The 23,055-nt window shown below is 35.6% G+C and overlaps 1 protein-coding gene across 2 annotated transcripts in view; it reads right to left on the bottom strand.

The window, feature by feature from the left end:
• Window positions 1–293: 293 nt before the first annotated feature.
• The window catches only part of TNPO1 (transportin 1), a 103,590-nt gene continuing 80,828 nt past the window's right edge, over window positions 294–23,055 (bottom strand). For both annotated transcript variants that reach the window (XM_066376980.1, XM_066376991.1), the window contains exons 15-25: window positions 22,086–22,172; window positions 19,775–19,882; window positions 19,488–19,646; window positions 19,319–19,406; window positions 17,071–17,169; window positions 16,775–16,870; window positions 13,918–13,993; window positions 12,951–13,050; window positions 11,367–11,441; window positions 9,373–9,515; window positions 294–5,879 (exon numbers count right to left, since the gene is read on the bottom strand). In XM_066376980.1, the coding sequence (XP_066233077.1) occupies window positions 9,408–9,515; window positions 11,367–11,441; window positions 12,951–13,050; window positions 13,918–13,993; window positions 16,775–16,870; window positions 17,071–17,169; window positions 19,319–19,406; window positions 19,488–19,646; window positions 19,775–19,882; window positions 22,086–22,172 (996 nt within the window). In that variant the 3' untranslated portion in view covers window positions 294–5,879; window positions 9,373–9,407. The remainder of the gene's footprint in view (window positions 5,880–9,372; window positions 9,516–11,366; window positions 11,442–12,950; window positions 13,051–13,917; window positions 13,994–16,774; window positions 16,871–17,070; window positions 17,170–19,318; window positions 19,407–19,487; window positions 19,647–19,774; window positions 19,883–22,085; window positions 22,173–23,055) is intronic.

Below are 23,055 nucleotides of genomic sequence, written 5' to 3'. Positions count from 1 at the left end.
CTTCACTTTTTAATTCATTTTGCAAAGAACTCTTTCCCTCCTCCCCCCACCAAAAGTTGACCCTAGAATCAACTGTTTAGACATATATCAATAGAAATTAAAATGTGGGGAAAACTACACCACACAGATAAGAAAATACTCAATTAAAAAAAACAAGAGTGCACTAAAATGTAAACTAAGACAAAAAAAACCCTCAAACACCCAAACAACAAAAAACAAGACCTATCTGATATCCAAAATGGGGAGAGGGAGAGAAAGCTCATTTCCTTCATTAAAAATCAGAGTGAAACATCTATAGTTAAACAACTTTATTAACATAGTCAAGCAGTGATTAACATTCACATCTATTATGTCACATCATACAAATGTAAATACAAAATTACTACAGTACAATATATATTCTCTGCATGATCCAAAATATTTGGTGGCCCCAAAAAACTCTCTTTAAAATTCAGCAGCTTATCAAAAATTAAAACCGTATTCTATTTAAAATGAAGATCTGTCAGCACAGAGTTAGACTTCAAGAAATATCAATTTAGTACAGTTTGAGAAGTTGCAGGAGGATATGTTTGAAGGACACATTCTAACATAGTGTGGCAGATACGGGATACACCAGACTTAAAGCTTTTAAGCATAACTCATACAACCTAAGTTGTCAGCAGAAAGATCCAGTTATATATAACTAAAGCTAAAACTACTAAATTATTGCACCCAATGTTAACATGAATATTAAGTGTAAAACTGTTTTTATAATATGAAGTCATTAACTATATTTAAATATCTCTTCTAACAGATAATCTATTAAGTAAAATTATACAGTATTGTCTATTACCTCCATAAAAAATTATCCAATCTTAATTTGGTTATATATCCAGAGGAAAGCAGTAATGAAGTATTATGGTGAAAGTACAGCTGAACCCCTTTGAGGCTGGTCGTAGGAGGGGACCAAAACCGCCTTGTAGGCTAACCATGTAGGAAGATAATCAGACTTGCAAAATAGCTAATTCTGCATAATACCAAGCCATAGTATAAGGGGATTCTATGACAGATAAACAGAGATTCTAAAAAAAGGGGAAACAGTTATTTTCCTAATTAGTAATATAATGCTTGGCAAATTCATTTGGTTTTAAAATGTACAAGAGGTGAAAAAAATCATTTAACTTTCCTCAAAATCATGCATACATTAAAAAAACTCACAATACATTCTGGGATACAAATCACAATCAATAGTTGCTATAATTTAAATGCATACCTTAAAATTATATGGATAATAATTAGGCATAAAGATAAAGAACTCTCTCTATATAATACCAATGGGGGAAAAATCTACATAAGACTGAAAAAATTAGTCACAAGTCACCTGGAGAGTGTACAAGTGAATTAAACATCTTCATAAAATTAAGAGGCATTAGAAATATCTCCGTATTTAATACAGTATTAAAGGTACTAGGTAGGTATACAATGCTCTTGCATGGCATTACTACTAGATAATATTGTCACATAGTTCTTTATTGATCTGACTTTTCATCCTGATTATCCCAGGCCTTTAACAGTCTGAAGACCAGTTTTCTTAAAGACTTCAATGCCTACACCTTAATAACAGTACTAGTAGCAACAGTTAGTATCCCCCCTCCTTGTATTATTTGCAAAAATAATTCAAGAAGCCAAGTTGTATTTTAAGGTACTACTAAAGGAAGGATTTCAATTGCAGTTATGCACGATACACTCTTCTCTTGGGAAGAATGTTTTTGCACCGTTATGTTAATACATTCAATATGAATAATATATGAAGCAAAACAAAACAAAAAAACCACACTTTTTTTTCTTTATAGGAAAGTTGTTCAGTTAAATTTAAGACTAAAAGGTTTAAGACAATTAAATTCTGACATTTCAGTTATGCAGGGCAATTTAATACAGGACAGAAAAATACCTGCTTTCATAGCTTGAGCATTTGAAGAAAAGGATAACCAAATTAAACTTTCAAGGTAAACCTACATGCAAAAGGCTTGCCAGGAGGGACTTACATAACCACCCCAGTCTGCTAGAATAAGGACTGGAAAATCAGACTAAATTAAAAGATTCTTCATGAAGTACACTAAAAAACAAAGAATGTAAATATGATGACCCTTTATAAGCAGTCACCAAAGCAAAAAGGATACAAGAGTATTCACCTGAGATAATACTTGTATCTGAATGTTTTGTAACTGAGTAGACAAAGCATCTCAATAGAGGAAAATCAGTTGAAATTATTTTAAAATATACATCTGATACTATTTTACAATATATGCAATTTAAGCAATTCAGATCAATGAAAAAGTATTAACAAAAAAATCACAGTGTTTATCAATGTTAATTACAAAATCTATGCTACTCGTTTTTGAAGATGTAATGGCTTGGTTAAGTGTTTTAAAAGCTATTCTTTTGAAGTCTACCTTGTGTCACAAAATCAAGTAGCAACATGTAAAGCATCAGAACTGGCTCTTAAAGATTATTTACATGTTGACTATTTGGGAAATAATCAACCAAAAATATACAAAAGTGATTTTTTACATAGTATGAAGTTATTAAAGAGATTAGACAATATAAAAAGCAAAATTCTTTCCTCAATAAATGAGTATCTGTGGCACTAAGTTTACTTGCTAATTGACTAAAAATTGAACTGCCAAACATGCATTTAAATTAAATACACTTTCTGTTTCCAACTTAGGTTGATCAGCAGCTTTTGTTCTGTTAGAATCCTTCAAAGAGAGAAAAGCTTGAACAGGAAAAAGAAGGCATATATAAAACAGTAAACACTGACCTCCTGAGGTTCCTACAACATAAAAATATTCAAGTAGAAAATCTACATCACTTAGCAGCGGCTATTTCTGTAGTTAAGCACACTAACAGCACTTTAGTGTGTAAGGAGCAGATGAAGGAAGCCGTGCTTTAAGCATGCCAAGTGGCAGAAACACTGGAATGTAACAAAGACAAAACTCACAATTTCATAGACATTCAGTCAACATTCAAAACTATTAAGACTACACCACAAGAAGTTGCATATATATATATACATATATATATATATATATATCCCATGATGTATTAACTTTTATCAGAATGCTAAATCAGAGCTTACCTCAAAAGATAACTTAAATGGCTTCTGCAAATTCCTATACTATACTAAGTATCTGAAATATAAATTAGAAAAAAATACCTCAAGGGAGGGGAGGGGGAATCCAAAGTAGCCCAACCCAATCTCAGGTTGCCAGTCATATTCACTTAATTTTACTTTCAATTTTTAAATTAAATTTCCTTTTAATTTAAAAACAGGTTAAGTGACTACCAATGAGCATATTCTTATGTGACATATCTGCCTAATCGAAAACCAATTTTTAATCAAACAGGTGACAATATTGCTATTTGAGTCAATATGGAATAACAGGTCGATATAGCTTTTTGAAGGTTTTTGTTTTAAAGTTTAAAGAATTTTGTCATTCTTTCAATGAAAAATATTTACTACTTATCCTAGAATATTAAAATATCTCCCATATTAAATTATGAAAAGTATTTATAAACTACAGAACATCAGTAGAATTTAAGGATAAAGTAGTTACCCTAATTGGGTTTTAAAAGACTGACTAGGAAGCAAATTTTGAGCTTCCAGTGAAGCAACGGTACTACAAAAAGTAAAATGCTACATACCCTCTGGATCCAACTTACAATTTTAAAATTAAAATTACTGGATAAGAAAATATCACTTAATTTCAGGCTCTACAGACTGAAATTTGCAAAGCCGAGGTACAGGAAAGGTGAAAGAACATGTTAAAAAAAATACACACACACACACAACAAAAACTTTTCTGCATGCTACCATGCATTTGAAAATTTTTAAAATGGTATTTATAAATTCACACACATACAGTTCAAACTTCAGTGCAATGGCTGTATCATTCAACACCTTTAGAAGAATAGAACCATGCAAAGAGGAGCAACTGCTTATAAAAATGGTTATTCAGTATTTATTCCACAATGCAAAGGTGACAAACTAAAATATAAAAAGGTTATGGCTTAACATTTTTGTTGCAGATTAAATATGCAGCATTGAAAAATGGAAAGGTGTGGCTTCATCTCTGACCAGCAGAGTTAAAAAGAAAAATCTCTCCATTTTCCTTCATCATCATGGGATACACTGTTCAGGCAATCCAAATTAATAAAGACTTGCACTTTCATATGGAGACAAGATCAAGTGTACCAGTTAGGATTTCACATTCACAGTATATAAGAAAATACACATGGAAGGAAAAGTAAAGGGTTAACTGAACAAGGATTTATTCACAGGAATACATGTAAGTAGAGAAAAATAACAGAAAAGCTAAACAAATGAAATGAAGAGGATCCAAATCAACTTTCACTCTGTAGCTTCTTACTTGCACCGTGTGCATATATCTAGGGCACAGAGGGCCACCAACATGCGCCAATACAGTGTAGGAACCCTGCATTACATCCATTAACTTAAACATAACTTTAAGATCATGCTTTGAACAACAAAAAAAGCTTAGAAGGCAATATGTTGAGTGGGAATAAACATTGAAATATAGCAATCATTTCTTCAACTTCTACAATTGTCTTTATGTGCCAACTAACATTATGCAGCCTCTTACAGATCTTTTTTACCATGTAACTTAAATTTTAGAAGTTTTGATAAAATCACTAGTAGTATATAACCATGCAGAAAGCACATCACACTGACAGCACAGAGGCAAAGATTTTGCACAGGTATATCAGCTTTCCACATTGTGCAGGTTACACACAATACAATATCAATCTTATTCCTAACAGATCCTAAAATGATATCTCAAGGCCTAGCTGTAAACTACAGTACTTTATATATCTATATTCTTAACAAAAATAAAATCCACAAATCTTAAGAAGGAATTTTAAATGCAGGGCTATATGGAATTGGTAAACTGCAACACAAACTGGCGCAACAGAGGTAAATGAATACCAACCTCACTCTACGTGATGCAAGCATGCTACTTACTTTCCCACTAATGTACTTTCAACCACTATGAGCCAGAATGCATGCCTGAACCTTAAACTGCACTTTAAAAATAACGTCTTGGCCTAGAAATTAAATCTAATGAAGTACAACCATCAAATGATATCTACTACATTAATGTTTTAATGCAAAATCAAGAGTTCAATCTTTAGTTTGATATGTCCAATCCCACTTATTCCTCCCTCCCTGCCCAGCCCACAAAGGGAAAAGGAGTGACTCGTTTGGCGTTTCACAGGGTGCTTCATTTTTCAAATTAATTTTTTTATTTCCAACTTTTTTGGGGTACCTTAAATTGTAACTTCCAAGAACCTGCTTCCACTATGGGTTGGCAAGCTGACTTTAATTCTATTAGCTTCATTTGTGTAGTTCTTTATCAGCATGCAAAAAGGAGGCCCCATCATGTGGGAATATTTATAAAAACTTTTAAATTAAAAAAAAAAGCTTCTTGACTGTTTGTAACCCCCATTCTTAGGTTTCCTTTATTGTGCGCTATAGAAATTTTTCTCTTATCCCTATGCATCATTTATATGGTTCTTGTTTTGGTATAATTCCCCATAATATTCCAGAATGTACTGTTTTGTGAGTAGACTGAATAGATTCTTTTTGCTTCTTCACATCCACTGTGGAGTTGTAACTGAAGACATATTTCCACCCACAAAGGCTCCAGATGTTAAAACGTTTCCCAACATCGACTTAGTGACGGCAACACTTCCCTCCCGCCCCTCCCAGTAGGGTTGGGATTGTACTGTATTCCCTACTGGTTTACCCTTCCCCCCTGTAAAGGGTAACATTTTCCCTGGGTGCAGAGGCTCCCTCATTGTCTCCAAGACTGAAGGACCTGTAAGAAAAGAAGATAAATTTATACTTTAACAACTGTTTCTCAAGTCAGTGGACCACAAGATTAATCAGTAATGATGCTATCTCTACCTAAAGAAAACGTCAAATTTGACAAACTGCCTAAGACCATGGTAGTCAATGATAACCATGTTGCTTCTGTCACCTCCACCAGACACAAAAAGTGACATCAAGCTGGGGACATGCACAGAGAGGTGTGTAACACTTTTTAAAAAAGTGTTTATTTATTGATTTTAGAGAGAGGGAAAGCTGGAGAGGCGGAAAGAGGAGAGAGAGAGAGGAACTTGGATTTGTTCCTGTAAGTGCCCTACTGGGGATTGAACTGGCAACGTCTGCACTTCTGGTCAATGCTCTAACCAACTGAACTATCTGGCCAGGGCAGAGGTGAAAAGCACTTTATATACATGAAATGCATCTTGGAGAATGCTAGCAGTCTAATTCTTTAACTGCTTTTGCATAATAGGCTACATTCAGAACCATTTATTTCTTACATAATAAGTTGACTGAATTTCTTAAAAATTAAGCAGCATTTTCTTCAGGACACTTTCCTTAGTGAAAATTACAACTCATCATTTTTGCCAATATTCCCAATATAAAGCAAATAAATATCTAATCCATTAAAAAAAGAATCAAACAGCATTACTTATTTTTGGCTGGTTTTTCGCTTAGGAGATATCAAAGGTGTTCACTACATTCAGCAAATATTAAAAAGTAAATTTAACACCCGACTTCTTAATGTTCCTAATTAATAATTTTCTGACCCTATTTTTAAAAGAGTATTTATTGATTTTTAGAAAGGAAATGGGACAGGGAAAGGGGGAAGAGTGGAGAAAGAGAGAGAGAGAGAGAGAAACACTGATTTATTGTTTGACTTATTTATGCATTCATTTATTTTTTTTTTGAGAGTCAGAGAGAGGGACAGCTAGGGACAGACAGCAAGGGAGAGAGATGAGAAGCATCAATCCTTTGTTGCATCACCTTAGTTGTTCATTGATTGCTTTCTCTTTTTTTATATATATATTTTATTTATTGATTTTCAGAGAGAGAGAGAGAGAGAGAAAGAGAAGGGAGAGGAGCAGGAAGCATCAACTCCCATATGTGCCTAGACCAGGCAAGCCCAAGGTTTCGAACCAGCAACCTCAGTGTTCCAGGTCGACACTTTATCCCTCTGCGCCACCACAGGTCAGGCCCATCGATTGCTTTCTCATATGTGCCTTGACTGGGAGGGCTACAACAGAACAAGTGACCCCCTGCTCAAGCCAGCGACCTTGGGCTTCAAGCCAGTGACTTCTGGGCTCATGCCAGCGATCATGGGGTCATGTCTATGATCCCACTCTCAAGCCAATGACCCCGTTCATGCTCAAGCTGGTGACATCAGGGTTTCAAACCTGGGACCTCTGCATGCCAGTCCGATGCTCTATCTACTGTGCCACAACCTGGTCAGGCTCATTGGTTGATTTTTGTATGTGCCCTGACCAGAGATCAAACCCGCAACTTTTGTATATCGGGATGACACTAACCAACTGAGCTACCCAACCAGGGCCTGGGCCCTATTTTACATGGTCATTTCCTCTATTCTTAGGACTCTTGATTTTTCTGATGAGGACTTTTTTAGTGGTAGCAATTTGAATGATAAAAAGGACATCAAGAAAGAAGGGAAATTGTAACTAGTATCTGACAGTGGAACTTGCACAACAAAACCCTACTAACCACTCATTCTAAATTTTGGACATTTATGAAGGTTTGTGTGAATTCAGAGGGTAATTAGCCCATCTGTGCAGAAGTACAAGTAACCCCTTTTTTCTGCCTCTATAAAAAAAGAATATAAAAATGGCAGGAAAAGATACTGATCCACTTTCATCTCTAATTTATAAAACTGAGAATTACTACATACCCTGTCTAAGATCATGGCCACTAGTTAATCCATAATTGGTAATATGACAGAGCCCAGAGAGGGTAATATATCTGAAAGTGCTTAAGACTTAGTTCACAGTTGAATCTTTTGGCCCTGGATGCTAAAAGTCGTTCTCATTACATTCTCGTGATTCAATGTAAATGAATCAAGTCCTTTTCCAAAATGCTTAGGCCATAAAACAGCTATTAAAACTCAGGACCACAGTGGGACAACACACATAAAGGGCTCTGAGACATTCCAGAGGCTCAAGTCTATTTCTACTGACTTCTAGGTTAATTTAATAATTTGGATGTCAAAATCTTCGCAGGTTTAAAACCTAGCTCAAGAATAAACAATCAATCAAGCAAGCTAACTCTGACATAAAAAGTATTTGCTATACAATTGCTAGACACACACTGAATACATTCTCTGGCCCTCCAATAAAATATGTTAGTTTATGTCTGAAACCTAATATAACCCCTGGTTCACTGTACCGGTCATGTTTCTAACATTATTGAACCAAGTAAGTGTGTTAGGCAATACACCCACTTTTGGCATCACATATAATACAGCATTTAATCCTCAAAAGAATTCAATAAAGGAACTGAGGCTAAGAAACCAGAATTAGTTCGACTTAACAAGTACAGAATATCTCAAGAACAAGAGTCCAAGTGGCCTTACCCCTCTATTACCCAAAATCAAAACAAGCTTCTACCTCCCATCCTAAAACACAGTGCTGGGACCATGGTAGGTGCCCAATAAAAATGTATGTTGAAGCCTGACCAGGCGGTGGCACAGTGGATAGAGTGTTGGTCTGGGACGCAGAGGCCTCAGGTTTGAAACTACAAGGTTGCCAGCTTGAGCATGGGGTTGCTGACTTGAGCGTGGGATCACAGACATGACCCTGAGGTCGCTGGCTTAAGCTTGAGCCCAAAGATCACTGTCTTGAGCAAGGGGTCACTGGCTTGGATAGAATCACCTAGTCAAGGCACATGAGAAAGCAATCAATTAACAACTTAGGTGCCACAACAAAGAATTGATGCTTCTCATCTCTCCCTTCCTGTCTGCCTGTAACTATATGTCCCTCTCAATGTCTCTCTCTTTCTCAAAAAAAAAAAAAAAAAAAAAAAAAAAAGTATGTTGAAGACTGAATATTAAATATTCTTAGCTATTGAGCCAAAACCCCAAAACTCACTTCCTTCTATTTGGGCTTTTCCTAAAGCTCATTCTATAGAAAGTCTTTGATATGTCAAAGACTATAAATTCATACTTTAAAACAACCGTTTCTACTCTGGTGATCTCTTATAGGGCAAAAAAGGAATGGTTAGAGCAATGTTAAGTAATCTCATTAGCATAACAGCTGGGATTTCTTTCTATCTAGGATTCAAAGTGGAACCATGCATTTTATGGTGCTTGGTGGTTCTCTGTAAAATTCTACTTAACTTAAAATGTAATGTCTAACATAACATGAGATTGTTTTATTCAACCTCTACAGAAAACAAATAACTCTAGTCTATTTAGTAGTTTTAGGTTGCAATCCTAAATATCTTCATCCTGAAAAATCCCAAACTTTACAACTTACCCCTAATTATGGGACTGCAGCTTAAGTGTATGAGGTTAAACACCATAAAAAGCTGCAAGACGCTCTTTTAAGGGAGGCGGAAACTGGTCAGAGAAACGCCTCCAATTTTCATCGCCAACTTGATTTTTAAATCCATGAAGGATCTGCAAAGAGTAAAAAGATCATCAGGTTATCAATAACAAAGATAAACACTTAGATCTGCATAGCTTCAGAAATCAAACACTATTGATTCTTTTAATCTAAAACTTTATCCATTTTAAAGTAGTAATTCTCACACTTTGTTGGATTCTACACCATTCCATGTCTTCTCTAAAAGCATCTCACTGTATTTCTTAACTTTGTTCTGAAAATGTTAGAATTCAGCAAGTATCCTAGTAACAGATGAATGCTGAGCAAACTGATATAATACTTATGGAAAACCAACAAAAAAAAGTATAGAATTCATCCAAGGGATAAAATTTCTATGCCATACTGTTTTTTCAAGTTGGAAATATATAAAACTTTGGGTTCTTGGCTGTGACTCCAGTTCACTAATTTTATTATTAGGTAATTCAATTGTTTAACAACATTTTACTTATTTTGTTATGGCTAGGTGCCAACTAGAGTTAATCAAAAAAAGGGCACTACTAAAACAAAGAACTATATAGGCTTAATCCCTGTGGAAGTCACTTAGATTTACTTTGCTCAGTAATTCACATTACATTCTAAATCTCAGTCAGCCATCTCTGAAAATACATGCTAATTTGTGTAAGTGATATAGGACAACATGTATCAGTAATACTGCTTGAGAAAACATTTTCAAAGTGTATGCGCTTTTCTTTTTTTTACAGAGACAGAGAGTCAGAGAGAGGGATAGATAGGGACAGACAGACAGGAATGGAGAGAGATGAGAAGCATCAATCATCAGTTTTTCATTGAGACACCTTAGCTGTTCATTGATTGCTTTCTCATATGTGCCTTGACCGTGGGCCTTCAGCAGACCGAGTAACCCCTTGCTCGAACCAGCGACCTTGGGTCCAAGCTGGTGAGCTTTATTGCTCAAGCCAGGTGAGCCCGCGCTCAAGCTAGCGACCTCGGGGTCTTGAACTTGGGTCCTCAGCATCCCAGTCCGATGCTCTATCCACTGCGCCACCGCCTGGTCAGGCAGAGTGTATGTGCTTTTGATTACAGAGTCACAGCTGCATCTTTTTTTTTTTTTTTTTTCTCTTTCATTTTTCTGAAGCTGGAAACAGGGAGAGACAGTCAGACAGACTCCCGCATGCGCCCGACCGGGATCCACCCGGCACGCCCACCAGGGGCGACGCTCTGCCCACCAGGGGGCGATGCTCTGCCCATCCTGGGCATCGCCATGTTGCGACCAGAGCCACTCTAGCGCCTGAGGCAGAGGCCACAGAGCCATCCCCAGCGCCCGGGCCATCTTTGCTCCAATGGAACCTTGGCTGCGGGAGGGGAAGAGAGAGACAGAGAGGAAAGCGCGGCGGAGGGGTGGAGAAGCAAATGGGCGCTTCTCCTGTGTGCCCTGGCCGGGAATCGAACCCGGGTCCTCCGCACGCTAGGCCGACGCTCTACCGCTGAGCCAACCAGCCAGGGCCCACAGCTGTATCTTAAAGAAAGATCAAGCCAACTTTTTTTACTGAGAACAAAGGTTATAGGTTATGTAGTCTACCAATATTGATTTAAGAGTCTAGTTCCATATATTATTACTTCTAAGACTTTATTTATTGATTTTAGAGAAAAAGAAAGAGAGCAAGAAAGAGAGAAAGAGGAAGAGAGAGAGAGAGAGAGAGAGAGAGAAGAGGAGAGGAGAGGAGTGGGTACGTAAGGTGACCAGGCAAGCCCAGGGTTTCGAACTGGCGACCTCAGCATTCCAGTTTGATGCTTTATCCACTGCGCTACCACTGGTCAGGCCTCATGTGAAATATAAAAGTAATTTAAACTATACAATTAGGACTGGAACAGTCACAAGATGTATATCATAAAACCTTTTCAGTTACCTTACAGAACATGTCTCTCAGATCTTCTTTTGGGTTAATCCATGATGCAACAGCATCACAAAAAAATATAAAATCCTGTAATAAGCAAGAAATACATTTTAGACTGATACTGTATTTGTCAAACACATGAAAAAACATGAAAACTTCAGAATATATATCACGGTAGAATGCTAGCTAAAAAAATATTTTAGAACATAAATATATGTGATTGCTTAATGGTTTATCTTTATTATTCCACTGTGAATGAACTACTCATTCAGTGTATCTTGATAGTGATTTCGTGATCATATACACTTATTTCAAATGTTAATTAAGAAAAAAAGTAACTAAAATCCCAGTGCGAAAATCTTTTTTATTTTTTTAAATTTTTTTATTTTTCTGAAGCTAGAAATGGGGAGAGACAGACAGACTCCCGCATGCGCCCAACCGGGATCCACCCGGCACGCCCACCAGGGGGCGATGCTCTGCCCCTCTGGGGCGTTGCTCTGCTGCGACCAGAGCCACTCTAGCGCCTGGGGCAGAGGCCAAGGAGCCATCCCCAGCGTCCGGGCCATCTTTGTTCCAATGGAGCCTCGGCTGCGGGAGGGGAAGAGAGAGACAGAGAGGAAGGAGAGGGGGAGGGGTGGAGAAGCAGATGGATGCCTCTCCTGTGTGCCCTGGCCGGGAATCGAACCCGGGACTTCTGCACGCCAGGCCGACGCTCTACCACTGAGCCAACCGGCCAGGGCAAAAAAATACATCTTTTAAACACGGTACACATCACATGATACCTCTAACACATTTAAGGTGACAAAAAGTTCTTAAATATTGAAAAAAAGTGAAAGGTCATTTTCTTGAAAATTCTGCCTATACTTTTTCCCTTTACAATTTATCTGCTGAGGAACCTAGGGCCTTTAACTTCAAGTTCCACAGCTTATATTGCTTGCATTTTGTTGATTTCATGTATGGTATCAACATGTTTCTGTATTGTGTCTTGAAACCTGGCAATTGGATCTAGAGAGTTAATCAGATTCATACTTGGTGCTATTGCCAAATAGTTTTTAAAAAACGCTAAAACTGTCTAAATTAATAACAATAACATCTAAGACAGGAAACAAAGTAAGTATATCATAAACTCTTAAAATTAAAAGGAGTTTCAATGGCTGATTCAGTATTCTATTTATTCACTACTGAGTTTATAAGTTTGATTCTATGTAACAGAAAGAGGATCTTACTGTTTGGTCCTTCCCTTAAGTGCAGGTACCCTCAAACTCAACACATTGATATTCAGGGATGAAAGACATATACGAAGGAGATAAATGAGAACTAAAAGTGAGTCAAAGAAGCTTTGGCTTAAATCAATACAAGAATGCAACTTTATTCTCCCAATCTGCTACTATTTATTTCATGACAAAAGGATTTAAGTAAGTAAAAAACAGGCATTGTCATTTCAAGATATTAGGAAATATATAATTTGTTTTGGTATCTTTGAAAATATATGTAATATATAAAATGTTTTTATAATAAAAGTATTAAAATATTCCCTTTAAAGTTTCATTATTCAGAACATTAAAAATTAAGAGCAAATTCTTGTGAACATCTTACTTGGATTACGCCACTGGGATTCACACTAATCATGGTACAAATTCCACGAAATGCTGAATCCTTTTCCTCGTTGTCTCTTATGTTTCTCAGAGAGGTGCACCTATTAAATCATAGAACTGGGTTTAGCATTTAAATAAGAAGCAGGTTCAATTACAATACTAATGGACAGCATTTAATGGAATAACTACCACAGAATAATGTTTATATTCAAAGAATTTTCATTAAGCTTAAGTTTCTCACACTTCCTGCATGTGGGCTCATCTTATCTCAAATAGTGGAAGCCCTGAAATTCACCTTTCCTTATTAATAGATTATATCTATGAAATGGACAACTGATTTTAATCTCTCATTTAAACTACTAATGAGCTTGAGTCAAGAGTAAATTATAAATTTAAAAAACTGCATTATGACTTGTATTCCATTAAACACTACTAAAAATGACTTATATTGAAAGATTATCAATTGAAAGAAGCAGAACATAGGAATATACTGCCACGATATAAACTATTAACTTTAGAACTTATGGTGTAAGATGTTTAACTTTTACATTAACAAGCAAATAAGATTTTATACATAACGAATTTAAACATGTATTTCTTAATGCAATCCAAGTTTTCAAATTAATTCTAAAAAAGAAACAATGCAAAAACCTAAATTTATAGAATTTGCATGCATCTTTATTTTACTGGTGGATATTTAAATGCTTTTAATGTATACTCAAGCTTCTTAACACAGCAAGCATGTGACAATCTTATCCCATGCATTAATTAGTCGTTAGCCACAACATAAAATAAATATACATGACGATGCTATTGAAAACCTCACAAACCTGATAGGACAAGATTAGTCACATGGTTGGCAATGATTAAGGATTGTGATTTTTGTAACCAACTGAAAATATATCTAAAAGTGAGATAGAAAGAGTGAAGAAAAATGAATTAAAAAAAAAAGATTGAATAATACACACCAGGGTCTTATAAACTGCTGTAGCATGGGGGCCACCTCTTGAGGACAAACGTAACCAAGACGACCAATTGTTATTGCTAAGGTAACGCAATCACGGTTATACACCACCAAACGCCAACCAAGACATGAGCAAATGAGGGGGAAGGAGAAAAAATAAAGAAAAAACAACAAATAACTCAGAAACAGAAACCAACAGAATTTGTGTATGATAATAAACATAAGATTTCACCAGTGCTGTTTATTACCACCCCCTAAAGTAAGGGGCAGCAACATATATGGCATACTCTTGAAAAAGGAAAAACAAAAAGAATTAAAAAAACTTTAAAGATTGAGAGAACACCAAAAACCATGAATTGCTTTTCTTGCTCAACGAACTGTCATATATCATACTTTCCGTTAATAAAAAGATGAGTGCTTAAATAAATTTAGAAATTATTCAGTCCAGTTGAAAATTTGAAATTTAATAATGAATCTGTTTCCCCAAGAAATATTAATAAATGTGAATGATTATATTTCTTGAATTGTGTACTCAAACACACCTTTCAGTTAAAACTTCCTTCTCACTTCTCCACATCTCCTTTTATAAGTGATTTCTAGTCTTTGAAAAATTATCTAGAAATTTAATCCAAATTTTGGTAAAGTTATTTTTGTTATCATTTCTAAAACAAACTAGTGGACCATTTGTTGCCTGTTATCAAAATCAGCTGTTAAATTTTAGATGTTATAGTACATACTGATTAGATTGAAAAATTGCTATGTTATGTCAAATCTCATTCTGAAAGCCCTCTCATAGTCATAACAACTACTCGGGTAACAGTCCACTAATTTCATACCATATTTGACAAAAGGAAAATTCAGTCCACTGTAATAACATGTGACATGTGGACCAAAGGAACAAATATTCTGTCTTTGCTAAGGAAGGCATAGCACAAAATAAACATTGTACTGATTACATGTTAATATTCTATGTAAAATGGGAATTAAACATACATTCACCATAAAATGTAGGACATCCTTAAATTTAAAAGGGCTAAAACAAGTGCAACTCAGAACTGCAGTCTGCAATTCAAAGGTACATACATATATAATACATTTATACACACGGGAAAAAAAATACAAACAGAAAACAAACCATGAAGTACTTTAATGGTGTTCTCTCAAAAACTTACAGTTAACCTTTCATAAAAAAAAGGGTGGGGGTAAAGAAAAATGTTTAAGGTTTACTTGAAGCAAACTACACAGATAATACTAAAATCCAGCAGATTCATATGAAGCAAGAGAAAGAAAACCTATGTTCAAAAGACACAAACTATGCAACATTCTCATTAAACAGGCAAGTATGAACAATCCAATGAAACATGCGATAAAGCAGATGATGGTCCACTGAAAAAGTTCAGTGTAGGATATACTAATTTTGAAAAAACAAAAAAAAATTCATACACTAAGGAATTGGCTTTATAAAATATTAAGATAATGGTAATTAAGTTGCCAGAATCTATAGGTATTAGGCACTGAAAATGATTTTACTTAACAATTACCTTCCCCTTTTGGGTAAGGAATAAAGAAAACATTTTCTGCAGATACCTGAGTAATCTAGTGAGTGCCAAATATAGTTCATTATCACATTAATTCAATCCATTAGTTTGAAGGGTATTATTGAGCTACCCTTTATTTAGGAGAGAAGCATACTTGGAATATAACTTATAGATAAAGCCAATTTGTTAAAGGAACTACAACAAATTCACCAGCTGATATCCCACAAGAAACTTTAATATACATTACATTCAACATTTATTTGCAGTTATGCATTCACATTTAAAAATAAATATAAAGTTTTTTAGGTTCAACAGTAATTTTATAATGGCAAGTGTTCCAAATCTGAATGTCATGTATAGGTACTGCATTCTAAAGACATAAAAACCTGACAAAATTTCATAATTATCCTATGAGCAGATTTTTATACTTTTCAGTAAAAAAATATAATTCACTTTATGATATAAACAGTACCCATACAGCCAAACAGCCATGTAACTGTTTCATAATTAAAAGATTTCCTTCCATACCAATAAACATATCAATGTTAGTCACATTAGACTACAATAAACTTTCTATAATTAAATATAAAATGCCCTTGAAAACCAATTTTCTTATTCAGAAAACCTTATTTTAATCTTTGTCCAGTACTTTGGTAGGATTCTCACTGACTATGAATACATCACTGGAATTATCTTAGTGCATAAAGAAAAAGATGTACCTGATTGAAAAATTTTTTTCCATTCTTTATTGTTACTAGCAAAAATCGAAGAAGGTGGAAAGAAATTACCCTAAAATGTGTTCTATAGTATGGAAGGTACTCTTTAATATAAACATGCTCTCTAGAGATGCAAAAGAGAAACAAGCCTCCTGAATAAAAATGCCACAAAGTATTGCTAAGTGCCCAATTTGAAATAAAGTATACAACGATACAGAAAATACCTGTGTATATGCACCACTGTAAACCAATTAGCCACTATATTCTATATTACAATCTACCTTGGGACACATTTGTACAGATTTAAAAAGTCATTACTTCCCAGTTCCCAGTTACTCTCTGAATTAATGCAAAAGTCTCCTTGTTTGTTAGTTATTTTAGCTGGGGTCCATTTTAGGAAGTATTAAAACACTAGAATAGGAGGAAAAGTGTTTTTTAAAAGTTTTTGAAAACTGGTTATGGAATGCAGCTAAAACAGCACATTTCATTATTGAGAATCCAAAATAGCTGGGTTTCTAAAGCTAGCTTTGGTTTCTCTACACATCTTAATTTAAAATTAAAAGGCAAGTAATTTTCTCTTCACCAAAACAGTTCAGTCATATGGTACCTGTATTCTCTAACAACGTCTTTGGTGTGTTGGGTCTGTTAATGATTTCTACAAGCTGGTGCAACACCATAGGAATATAAGGCTGCATCTCTATACCTAGATCATCCCCGAAAGAGAAAAACAAAAAAAATGTCAATGTTAAAAATATTAATTTTGTTCCCTTTATTAACTGTAACAAAAGCTATTTATAAATATAAAAACTCATTTCAAACTAAAAACAAAAACCAAAAAAGTCTGTTACAAAAATATTAAGGCATCTAAAAATTTACACTTTTAAAGAAGGAAAAAAATCTTACCCATTTGAATGGAGATTTCTCCAATTGCCCATGTGGCGTTATTGCAGACAGAAATGAACTCTGGATTTAGGTTGGTTCCCAATATTGGCATGAAATCAGCTAGGAAAAAAAAAGGTGTAAGGTTAAGGGCAGAAATGTACCAAACTAACCCGGACTATTTTGTTATACCAGAAAGAAATCAGGAGCCAACTTAAGCTCCCAATGCCTTACAGGTAGGACAATTTGAGTGTCACCGAATTCATACTAATATTCAAAAAACAAACATAAACACAAACTAAACTCTGAAATATAATATAGATACCTGTGGAGGATGCTGGAAATCGATTCACTATTTTGAAAATTGGTAAACTAAGAGAAAAAAATCAAGCAATTATCCTGTTTCTCCTATATAATGTGTACCTCAGGAAAATAACTTATATTGATATGGAAAATGTCTCTATATATGTATTCTCACTATTAAGTGAAGAATTTTTAGAATACCATTAAAAAAAACCTCTTAATAGGCCTGACCAGTTGGCTCAGTGGTAGAGTGTTGGCCTAGTATGTGGATGTCCCAAGTTCAATTCCCAGTCAGGGCACACAGGAGAAGCAGTCATCTGCTTCTTCACCCTTCCCCTCCCTCAGCCATGGCTCAACTGGTTTGAGCATTGGCCATGGGCACTGATGATGGCTCCACGGAGCCTCCAGTCGCTAAAAAATGGCTTGATACATGGCCCCAGATGGGGTTGCTAGGTGAATGCCAGTTGGGATGCATGCAGGAGGTCTATCTCCCCCCTCTCACTTGAAAGGAGTGGACCTTAATAAATTAGTGGATCTAAAACCAGGGTCTCTCAATTTTAGCGACACTGATAATTTGGGCCACAACATCCTATTGGGTGTGTGGGCTGTTGCATGCGTTAAACAAAATGTCTCTAAAGACTGCCAACTGTTCTGTGGGAAAGGGCAGCACACAAAATTGCCCTGGTTAAGAATCAATAATCTAGAAAATAATCATCGTGGTTAATAACATAAAAAAAGAAAAACTAGACACTCTGTACCTCCTAGAGAATATACACATGATCTATCAAGTCTTACAAACAAACAAAATCCTTCCATCCAAGCTTGAACTTGTAAAAACTAAACTAGGTGGTAAATATCTGTAAGCACAAATCTTACATAAAACAAGAATTCATCATACTTTCATTTAGAGTAGCTTAGTTTGAACTGGATGACTTAATACATCATAATTAATGTTATCACACAAAGTTCAGAAATGCAATTATTCAAAAGTACAACTAGGAACTGGGTGAAGAAACTTCCAGTCTATAAAAAATAAGTTCTGGGGATGTAATGTATGACATGACTAGAGTTAACAATTCTGTGTTGTATGTTAAACATTGTTAAGAGAGCAGATATTAAAAGTTCTTATCACAAGAAAAAATAATCTTTGTAATTATGTGAGGGGATGGATGTTAACTAAATTTGTTGTGATAATTATTTCACAATATATACATAATTTGTACAACATACCAACTCATTATGTTGTATACCATACACATACAGAATGTTATATGTCAATTATAGCTCAATAAAACTGGAAAAGAAAATCCCCAAAGTACAATTGTATAAATGAAAAAACCTTTTAGGTCAATGTTTTACACCAAGATTTATTAAACCAGGTATTAACAACTATCATAAAAAATGATGGGATATAGAAATGAAAAAAAAAACAACAACCCCAAAATCCCATTTAATCTGGGGAGGGGTTGATAGCCATTCAATTATATTGTTCAAGAAATCTCATTGTCTTCACAAGAGACTAAGACAAATGCTATGCTATTAAAGAAACAAATAATTATTTACTTTTTTAAAAGTAAATTGTTTGAAAAGTTTCCTGTGATTTTTGAAAAAGTATGCTGCTATATCATGAAAAAACCTAAGTGTTATTTCTGGGTACCTCCACTAAAAAAGGCTATTCAAAATGTAACCATGAACTAGCACGTAGTACACTAGGGTTTCAATAGCAGGCATGTCCTTTACTCTACTCTCCCAACTTTTCTCCAGTCATGTATGCCTAACAAGCTGCTGTGTAATGGTGAACTCAAAGGAACAAAGAGCAGGTGTTTCTACCCTGCCTGTTTACCTTGGAGCAGCTCTAACCAGTCAAATGGACATTTATAAGTGCTGGGATTCCATTAAATTACATTTTCAAAATAAAAAACATAGCTGATGTTAAAAATCACAACATAGCACCAGAAAATATTCATACCTATACAAGGTTTAACATGCTGAAAGCAAGCTTTTGTCAGATCCCCTAACAGGGCGAAGGAACTCTGTCGAACTTCTGGCATTTTATCCTACAGGAAACAAGAAGAAATTAACTCCTATGTGACACAAAAAAAACAGGTTTCCATTCATTTTAATTTAACAAGTCTCACCTGCATGCATTGATACATTAGTGTTAGAATGTTACTTCGGGCTACTAGCTGTTCAATGTTGCCTCCGAGTCCTTCAGCCAGGCCACTGAGTAAATCAAGAGCCACTATCATAAAATCTTTATCTGGAGCCTCATATTGATCTGGTTGAGCATTGTTCAGCTGAAATTAAAAACAAGTTTTTGAAAACTTACTTTGAATGAATTAATGAAAAAGTTTGTACACATTATGCCTATCCTTAAGAAAATAATTATGATGTCAAAAAGGGAGAGATATTTTTTTTTAAATACCATGGCTTGTGCAAGGGTCTTCTGTACTAGGTTCACACAACGCTGGTACACAGGTTCACAGTATGGAAGGAAGCCAGACTGCAGGGCTGTGGCAACTGAAGATAGGCACTAGAAAAAATCAAGTACACGTATAAATTTCTGCATGTAGCTAAGATAAATGCCTGACATGTACTAAGTAGGATCCTTGCTGTTTCTGAGCTTGCTCTACTTATCTATGGCAGCAAGTTTCCTTGCAAACCTTCCCTCTGGATGCCACTCATTGCTGTTAAGTTTGTCAGCTGGTCAGGTTGAGAGGTTTCCTCAGAAAAAAATGTAAGCAAATTTCTATAATGAATGGCACCTTTCAAGAACAGATCAAGTTTATATATTCTTATTTTTTCTCAAATATAAAATATATATTTATTTATCCTCCCATCCTGGTCAATGATGTAGGTGAACTCTCTACTGGGCACATTCTGAGCCCCTGCCTGAAAATAAATCTATTTAGCCATAATAACTCTTCCTGTGTCATTAGCCATTGCTCTTGGTCAGAGGTTTTTATGTCTCTGGCTAGGGACAATCCATGGCAGAAGTGGTAACCCCTGAAATGATAGGGGAACAAGAATGACAATGATTGAACTGGCTCTACCAATATCAAATCATTTAGGTTTAAATTACGACATTTGGTAGTGTGTTCAGTTATTGTATTTAAATATCATATAAACCTGACCAGGCAGTGGCGCAGTGGATAGAGCGTTGGACTGGGATGCTGAGGACCCAGGTTTGAGACCCCGAGGTCGCCAGCTTGAGCGCGGGCTCATCTGGTTTGAGCAAAAGCTCACCAGCTTGGACCCAAGGTCGCTGGCTCCAGCAAGGGGTTACTCGGTCTGCTGAAGGCCCACAGTCAAGGTACATATGAGAAAGCAATCAATGAGGGCCCTGGCCGGTTGGCTCAGCGGTAGAGCGTTGGCCTGGCGTGCGGGGGACCCGGGTTCGATTCCCGGCCAGGGCACATAGGAGAAGCGCCCATTTGCTTCTCCACCCCCCCCTTCCTCTCTGTCTTTCTCTTCCCCTCCCGCAGCCAAGGCTCCACTGGAGCAAATATGGCCTGGGCGCTGGGGATGGCTCCTTGGCCTCTGCCCCAGGCGCTAAAGTGGCTCTGGTCGAGGCAGAGCGACGCCCAGAAGGGGCAGAGCATTGCCCCCTGGTGGGCGTGCTGGGTGGATCCCGGTCGGGCGCATGCGGGAGTCTGTCTGACTCTCTCTCCCTGTTTCCAGCTTCAGAAAAATACAAAAAAAAAAAAAAAAAAAAAAAAAAAAAAAAAAAAAGCAATCAATGAACAACTAAGGTGTTGCAACACACAATGAAAAACTAATGATTGATGCTTCTCATCTCTTTCCATTCCTGTCTGTCTGTCCCTGTCTATCACTCTCTCTGACTCACTCTGTCTCTGTAAAAAAACAAAAAAACAACAAAAAAACCCCATATAAAATTTCCTTTTGTTTAAAAGGTATTTAGTACAAATAGAAGAAAACTTCAAACTAGACAGAAAGGGTATAAAGTGAAGTCTCTCATTATTAACAATGCTACTTCACATACATGAGTTTACCTGTCTAATAAAATTAAACTATACTTGACTTTTGAACTACATAGGGTTTAGGGATATCAACAGTCCAGCATTGTCAATTATCTGCATATAACTTCTGACTCCCCCCAAACTTAAGTTGTCCCTTGGTATCCTGCAGGGGAGTGGTTCCAGGACACCCTCCAGGACACCAAAATCTGGGGATGCTCAAGTTCCCTATATAAAATGGGATAGGTCATTGCCTCTAGACAGCCTTCCACATCCAGACTCCCAAACATGGATCAAAAACAGTACAGGAATTTATGGGAAAAAGTCTATGTATAAGTGAACTGCCCAGTTCAAACCGCATTACTCAAGGGTCAACTAGGTGCTATTTATGGTATAACTATATACCTGTATCGAGAAATGTGACTAAATAGATAGATGTATATGAGATGCAAAAAATCTCCATGATAATTATCAATTAAGAGCAGGCAAAAAACATATATAATCCTTCGTCTACTTAAAAAAAAAAAAGGCCTAATACTTCCATTATGCCTTTTCTATTTAACAATGTTTCTTAGCATAGATTAACTGTAATTAAAGTAACGAGAAATTACATATTTACTTATTAGCATTTTAATAGAAATGGTTCAGACTATAATTTTTTTTAACACTATTAGTTATTAACACATATACCTATTTAGATTTATTTGAACATGTGTTTTTGATAAAACAGATTAACTACATGTTACCAGTTTAGCATACCTCAAGTAAAGGGAAGAGATCTTTATCTTCATCCTTTAACATGTTCCATTTCTGGATCAGCGGAGGCATCAGCATCTGAATATATTCCTATTTACAATGATGAAAAACACATCAAGTCTCACTATCATAAGTAAACAAGTACATTTTGAGTCTATGAAAATTAAAATCCATTTAGTAATTGTGTAAAATCATTAAATGTATTTTAAGGCTTTGCACATTTAAAATTTTTATATTTTTCCCTCTTTTATTTATACAACTTTATTTTTAAGTCACCTTTTCCCTTTTTGAAACAAAATTTATACAAATATATCATACATAAAAAGTACCTGATCACAATTAGGGAAGATTCATGTAAGTTTTACTCTCTAGTGACTGAATTGTTTTCGTCCTGGGGCTTGTGACATGTAATATGGCTCCAGTTGTACATTCTAATGATGGGTTTACTTTACAGAGGCATTTGCAGAAAGATTCATAATTGTTTAAGTGTTCTTATTTAAACTAAAGAATCCATAAAACAAGTAAATAACTGTAGTAACAATGTAAACAGGGGACACTGATTCTAAAGGTTCTAAGACATTCAGAAAAACACCCACCAGACGAAACAAAATCAACCAACATCAAAGCAAACCGACACACAAGAATCTTGCATCAGGTTTTAAGAACTTATAAACACAGACAGTTTAAGACTTTTCATATAGCAATAATAAATAAAATTTTTTCTTCAGGAGATTTTGAACCATATTAAAATTCTAATATTACAAATCCAATCCCATCCTTTTCTATTCTAAACATGACTAGAGACAGTCTAGCTCCCTCGCCATATTTCCTCTGTACCACATTTTAGCATTTTTAACCAATTACCCCAATTTCTAATTGTTTTATCCAATGTATTTCCCATACCTGTAAGTTCCGTTGAGAAAACAAAGATGTCTAGATGAGGTACTCTAAAGCTACAACGTTTATGAAGTAG

This window comes from Saccopteryx leptura, chromosome 1 (genome assembly GCF_036850995.1).
Source record: "Saccopteryx leptura isolate mSacLep1 chromosome 1, mSacLep1_pri_phased_curated, whole genome shotgun sequence".
NCBI lineage: Eukaryota > Metazoa > Chordata > Mammalia > Chiroptera > Emballonuridae > Saccopteryx > Saccopteryx leptura.
The sequence above is the reverse complement of the archived record's forward strand: the minus strand, read 5'-3'. Positions and strand labels throughout refer to the sequence as shown.